Raw genomic sequence first — 7,029 nt, forward strand, 5'->3', positions numbered from 1 at the left:
CGAGATTTTCAGCCTGCAAGCGCCGCGCCTCGTCACTAGGTGACCTGTTGCCGCGGCCGCAGACGTCTTCATCGCCGGCCAAGGCGCTGGCCAGTGCCTTCCATTCCGTCTCGGAGCGGACACACCAGAAATTGGCCACTTTGCGGTCTCAGTCGGACAATTTGAGGAAGAAAACGAGCCCAAGAGGCGGCTGGCGACTGCCCACTTCAATGAAGGTGAACAATCCTATTCGAAGACCCACGCCCGTGGCCAGCCACAGGTTCAAATGGGGAGAGCAAAGTCTCCTGCAACACGCCCAGGCCACGTTCGAATATCACGAAGAAGACGCAGGCTCAAGCTCGAGTTATTTCCACATTGTGGCCGACGGCGTGTCGTCTCCTTTTGGCCGTCAGTCTCTCGCTGCAGTGGATGAAACACCTGTGTCTTCGGCCATACTGTCGGCCGAGGTCGTGAGGTGTGTCCGAGTGGCTTTAGAAGAGCTGACGAGTCACAATAAGGAATCAATCGACCAAAAAGCCTTCGAGGGTGCAACAGTGGACGCCATCAAGACCGCGAGGATCAACTGCTTCCAACACCGGAAATCCAGACTGGCCACGACGCTGGCCGTGTCGTATTTCAACCGCTGGACGGGCAAACTCTTGACTTTTTCACTCGGCGACTCCAAATGTCTGGTAGTGAGACGGGGAACTGTCGTCTACGAGACGCTTGCCGTGCTACGAGAGTTCAACGTCCCCACAGTCGTGAACTTGAAGGAACAGGTGGTGGCCAAGGACTACGTCGTACAGAGCTTTTCCTTGCAGGAAGGCGACGTGTGTCTCACCTTCTCGGACGGACTAGGAGATAACGTATACAAGGACGATATTACTGCAGCGTTGGCAGGAGAGGCGACGGGACTGCAGAGTGTTTGCGACCAGCTTGTCGGCATGTCAAAGGTACACGCAACGTCGAAAGAAGACGGTGATGGTCTGTATCCATTTGCCACAGCCGCAGTGTTGGAGTATCGTGAACGAACTTTGGAGGAGACGGAAATGGCAACTGGTCCTTTAGATGCCAGCGGTGTGGACCACTTGGCCGTGTCACTTGAACTCATGGAAAGACACAAAGGCAAACAGACGCTAAATCGCCATTTGCTGCTACGTCGGCCGTCCCGTAAACACCATTATTCCCTCGTGCAACTTAAACTGATGGCCGAGATGCAAACGAAGAAACCGGACGACATTACGCTCTTCATGACGCGTTTTGTGCACGTGTGAGTTAAGGTATACATCCCCTTATGGCCACTGGCTGCATCGGCTCACATGTCGGCGATGGGGTTGGCGTGGATGGTGACGGACTTGATGGCGATCTCCTTGAGCGGTCGGTTCTTGGCGTCCACGGGCGTCTTCTCGATGGCGTCCAATGTATCCATGCCGTCGATGATCCTGTCAAACATCAGGTGCAGTATTTATTCAGTACAGCCAACTAACTCGCACCACGGCGAGTACATACACACACCCACAGGTAGTTAATATATCTAGACATATTTTCCCCACTTACTTGCCGAAAACGGTGTAGACATTGTTGAGGTGTGGCTGCTTGCCATACGTGATGAAGAACTGCTGTTTGTTGGTGTTGGGACCGCTGTTGGCCATGGATACGATGCCTCGGCAGTTGTGCTGGTCGTAAAAAAAAAATAGGCAATCGACATCCCAGTAAATTGTGTACAACTCAAGTCATGACGTACTCTGTTCTGCGGGTGGAACTCGTCGTCGATAGTGCCGCCCCAGATGCTTTGGCCACCTTTGCCTGTGCCCGTTGGATCCCCACCTTGCACCATGAATCCCTTCATGTTCCTGAAAGTAAAAGTTAGCGGAGACTTTAAGTTTTAGCGCAGATACTTGAATTCACCGGTGGAATTTGGTGCCGTCGTATGCGCCGCTTGCACAAAGCGCCAGGAAGTTCTGCAGCAGCAATCAGAACGACGAGTTATTGTAAAATAGGTTTGAAAAAGGTAAGAATGAGTGGCTTATGATCGTACTTCGGATGCACGAGGCGCTGTATCACAGCAAACTTCGATCTTGATGTCGCCCAGAGTCGTGTGCAGTGTGACAGACTAATGTGAAATGAAATGGAGCGTTAGAAGTATGCAGAGAGCTCGGGCAAAATGCCGCTACAAGCAGCGCCATTACCATTGTCGAGTCAAGTGTCAATAAATCGAATGGACCAATCATAGAATTTTAAATAAATTCAGCCAGTGAAATCCAGTACTTGTTTTTAGATTAAGAAATTACACGAATAGACTCACTTCGGCAGTTCTTGTCTCGCCTCAGTGGCTGCTAATGAGCAATCTGCAACAGTGGCACCAACATCTTTATCGCAGGCTGTTGAGCTGACAGCCTTGGCCTCCCTATTTGCTTGTTGACACGGTCGGCACCCTGCGCTGTCAGGTTTGCGCATGCGGATAATCTCGCACATATTGCACTTTCGTGTAGGTTCCACTTCAGTTGCCTCGCTTGGCTGGGCATCAACAATCGGTGCACCAGAAGATGCAGACACGATAGCCGTCGTCATCGCGGAGATAGCATCACCGTTGCTTTCATCCTCACTGTCAGAGGAGACCACAATAATTGCCGACTCATCCGGTTTCGTCTCTACAAATCAATACAAATACAACGATAAATACTACGGAGGTACACTAATATACATGTACCCAAAGCCACAATCGTACCATTACTTCTTTGATCTGCTTTTCCAGTATCGGAGTCTGGACAATCGCTCAAAGTTGCTGCCGCAGCGATCGCAACAGATCCACTATTCACGTCTCGTACAAAGCAGAACTCACAGTAGTCACTGTCATCTGACGTATCTCTCGACGACGGACGCCACCTACGCTCGTTTTGACCATCGTCCAGCTTCAGTAAAAACTCTGCAGTACTCGCAGCTGCCCGGCGGAAAGCTTCTCGCTTGTCCTCGTGACTCCCACTGCCAATTTCAACTTTCCCGACGACAAAACTCCAATGGTGTAGACGTGTTCCACGGAGGTAGTGCGTCCCTCGAGGTAGTGAGAACTCAAGGGTCCGGTCTTTGAGATTGTTCCAAGCGCGAAGAAAAGCAGAGGCCAAGTCCACGTCGTTTTTCAGCCGATTTCGGTAGACGTCGAGGCACTTTTCCACCTCAAATTTGAACTCACGCCACGAAATTGCCTCATCTCTCATTTTTCTAATAACATTTTCAAGTAGCGTCACCGTGGACGACCCGTTCAGTTCGAGCCAAACTCGGTTTTCTACCCTCACTGCAACTCGAGTGTTTTTCAGTTGTACATGCACGTGGGGCTGGCCAATATGCTCGATTCTTTGTGTGTATTTGATATACCAGCTCATTTTGCGCGGCTTTTTCGTGCAGTTCAGGACAGATTCTAATTGATTCGGTAACTTCTGGATGAACTTTGATAGTAGAGGCTGGAGGAAGGAGTCGTTCAAGGAAAAGATCGGCTCGCAATCGGTATCAAATGTGCGAGCTTCAGTTCGAACCGGTAACGCTTCTGGCTGGTCGACGGTTAAGTCCACAATGTCATGGCCATCACTGGCTCTCGTTGCACTAGCAACAGGAATGCAGCGAAGTACGCGAGTGGGTCTCTTCTGGTTGGTGAGTTCGATCGTCTGTATCGCCTTCAAAGTGAATCCCTTCCGTGTTGTCTTTGTCGCGACATCGTGGTGGACGAGCATCGGACTGGCCGATGCCTTGAGACGGGCTCGAGTAGACCATCACTCTGGTATCACTGGTTGCGTTTGACTTCTGTTCATCTAAATTCTCAAAGTCGTCAATGACGCGCTCGTATTCAGTTCGTCGAAACTCGTGATTGAGTCGCGGTAGTTCTGGATTTAACCTTCGTGCGTTGTTGCTGTACCTTGGCTGAGTATACTCCCACAACGGGCGGCTTTGTTCATCGTGCTCGTCGAACGTTGAATGCTGATTCGGCCACACCAAGGAAGTAGGTGCCGCGTATGTGCGTCTGGAAGGTGAATCTTGCGGCTCCACTAGTCTTCCAGCTCTAGAACTAGCTGCTCTAGCTCGAGTTGTTGCGTACATGATAGGCCGAGGTCGACTAGCCCGACGTGAAACGATAGGTAGTCTACCCATTGCCTGTAGTGAAGCCCGCATATTGGACTGAGCATCGTCCTCCGAAGTCCTTGCTCGACTACTACGAGGAGGAGGCCTCGCAATTCGAGCCGCTCTACTCCAGTGAGATACTTGCGGGAGTTGAGAGAACACTGCAACCGCCGGTATAGTGGGAGCTCGGGGCTCAAAATACGAGAGCACCTCATTAAACTGCATGCGCTGTCCAAGACGAAGCCTTTTCCGACAACTGGATCGTGTCGACTCAGCTTCAACCGCTCCACCACTTCGCGATCGGTGGACAGCTGCAGTTGAACTGGTGCCTGGGCGCTTCCGTCGCGGAATAACAAACACTTCATCTGTCTTCTTCTCCCTGGAGTCGTCGCTTGCACGTGCACTCGCTCCCAATACCAAGAACAAATCACTTCGTCCTTGTGACTTCCTTTCTTCCAGCACTGCTGTCTCTGCGTTCGCCTGACACTGCAGCTTCAGTCCTCGATGCAGCTGACACACCGATCGCCCGCAGTAACGGGCGTAGGAAGTGAGCAACACCTTACGACAGTACGGGTTTTGACACCAACTCGCTGCGTCCTCGTCCTTCTCTTCGGCTGTTTGTCGGACCGCGGAGGCTTCTGCCAGAGCTTCCTCCACGTCGTTCTGATTGTAGCTCGTCGACGTCATGAGCAAAACGGAGCGAAATGAGGGACGTCGTGGTCATTTTGCATCTCGTGGAGTAAAAATTGCGCTTCTAACCAGGATGCAACGCGACTTAAAAAAAATTGTCATGTTAATTCACGTATTATAGCATTATTTCCGGGGAAAAAAGACTTTAACATTATTTTTATTTGAGTAATCACCCGTTGCCTTTCTGAAAGTCTTGGTTATGAAGATTCAAGCGCTCCAAGATCAACTTTCATAATTCAAGGGTGTAAAGAATACTATCTCCCGTGAAGAGACAATAAAATTATTTATTGCTCTACTATATCTGGAGCAGAGGAGCTTGGGGGAGACAAAATAGTAAAATACAATGCGAAAAGCAGCCAACACGCGCACAGTCTGCGTGCCACACAGATCGAGCGTGTGCTGGCTGCTCTCTGGCACTGCGCCAGAGAATCTGCGGCAGAGGCTAAGTGAGACGTGGGCCATCCAATGGATGATCCATGCGTCTCCGACCTTTAGCCAATGAGCTGACTGCCCCTTGTAGCAAAGAGCAGTCAGCTCATTCGGCAATTTTCTCTCCAGACAGCAAGGCCTTGGACGCGGGCGCAGCGTGCCTCAACCGTGATTCCGGGCACGACGGCGCCCGTGCACATTGATGACCCATCTACCGACGTGCACGCTACTTCTTCGCTCTACCAAGACGTGCAAAGCTCACGTGCGCGGGCGCGAGGTACCTCGGCAATGATTCCCGGCACGGCGGCGCCCGTGCACATTGATGACCCATCTACCGACGTGCAAAGCTCACGTGCGCGGGCGCGACGTGCCTCTGCCGTGATTCCCGGCACGGCGGCGCCCTTGCACATTGATGACCCACCTACCGACGTGCACGCTACTTCTACGCTCTACCTCGGCATCAATACTATCCCAGTACAAACAGATCTGTAATATGGTTAGGTAGCGGCGAACTGGCTTGTACGGAGCATGTTGAAGGGTGTAAACCCTGTACTGCTCATGCGGATAGTCTCGTGCGTTGCTAGTGGTGATCAAATGAAGAGTTCTAGATGAGGTGAAGAAATAGGAATTTCTTATGTAAGGAAGCATATATGTATCATACGCCTGCTGATACTTGTTTAATTCTCTGTCGCTTCGGCTTCAACGTATCGCTCTACTCGGCGCCGCTGGCGCCCACGGTATGTACGTATTTCGTTTGAAGGGAGATTAGCTACCGGCTCCCAAGAGGTAAGAAATTGGACACGGCCGTTAATTCGTCGATCAGCGAGGATGGTCCGCATCTGGTAGGCTGGTAGGCCGCTTAAGTCGGTTCCAGTCGGTAGGACCTATTCCGCTTCACCAGCAGCTGCCTCAATGAGGCGGGTCTTGTTGATGCGTGCTTTTGGCACAGCATCGAGCAGCCGCTTGATTGCGTCTGCCGTATTTAAGGTATCACCTCGCTGAACATAAGCTTATTTCCTCAAGTAACGGGCCGCAGCCTCATCGAGGCGCCTTATCCACGGGCGCGAAGGTGCGCTTGACATCACCTGAAGAAGGCAGGAAATGATGTCGGTGGGATTGCGTTCGTTGGGGGCCCGTCATGAGCTGGAGAATGAAAGCAAACCATGATTAGTTTGAAGTGAAGTGAAAACTGAAGGTGAGCGCGATGCTATTATTAATTAAAAAAATATAGACACGAAGCTCAGTTTCTTTGTTTAGCGAGCAGCGGCTGTACTAACGGCTAACGGATTTTACTCCGTATTCAACGCATGTCGATTTGCCAGTGGGCGCCCGGCAGGAACTCGGGCACTAGGCGTATCCGATCGGCGGCGTTTCTTAGACACAGAGCGATTAACTAGAGTCCTTTTACCATCCAGTCCAGTGCAGTTCTTAATTTGCAGAGCAAAAAGCAGTAAATGCAGATTGCAAACTTGAAGTAGTATTTGCATCCGCACGAATTCGTACTCAAATTCACATGCCAGCCTCCCTAATTCACTCTCATCTGGGCCGACACTGGGGCTACCTCGCGAGTGCGCCCGAGCTCCGGAAGATAGATACGCTCACAGCCACGTGACTTCACACGAATCACGTCTGGGTTTGGGGAAACAAGTAGGAAGTCGATGTTGGACCGGCTGGGAGTCATGTCTACAAGAAGATCTCGGTGGCGAAATTCCTTAACCCTTGCGTTTAGCTGCTGGGTGGCTTCAGGAAATTCCTTGAAAATTCTTAGAGTTACCGACTGGTGACCGCAACAATCCGCCAGCAGCAGGAACAAGGTCCCGA

At 51.3% G+C, this 7,029-nt stretch overlaps 2 protein-coding genes across 2 annotated transcripts; one reads left to right on the forward strand and one right to left on the reverse strand.

The window, feature by feature from the left end:
• Positions 1–209: 209 nt before the first annotated feature.
• Positions 210–1,253, forward strand: PITG_00782 (uncharacterized protein; the record flags this gene model as incomplete). The annotated part of the gene is made up of 1 exon (XM_002909301.1): positions 210–1,253. One exon carries the CDS (start codon positions 210–212, stop codon positions 1,251–1,253), a length of 1,044 nt encoding a protein of 347 aa, XP_002909347.1.
• A 41-nt stretch (positions 1,254–1,294) lies between these two features.
• On the reverse strand, positions 1,295–2,181 carry PITG_00783 (peptidyl-prolyl cis-trans isomerase 10; the record flags this gene model as incomplete). The annotated part of the gene is made up of 6 exons (XM_002909302.1): positions 1,295–1,421; positions 1,537–1,655; positions 1,724–1,832; positions 1,888–1,940; positions 2,018–2,092; positions 2,169–2,181. The coding sequence occupies 6 exons, from the start codon at positions 2,169–2,171 to the stop codon at positions 1,295–1,297; spliced, it is 486 nt and encodes a 161-aa protein (XP_002909348.1).
• Between the last annotated feature and the right edge of the window lie 4,848 nt (positions 2,182–7,029).

Source organism: Phytophthora infestans, genomic scaffold (genome assembly GCF_000142945.1).
Source record: "Phytophthora infestans T30-4 supercont1.1 genomic scaffold, whole genome shotgun sequence".
Lineage (NCBI taxonomy): Eukaryota > Oomycota > Peronosporomycetes > Peronosporales > Peronosporaceae > Phytophthora > Phytophthora infestans.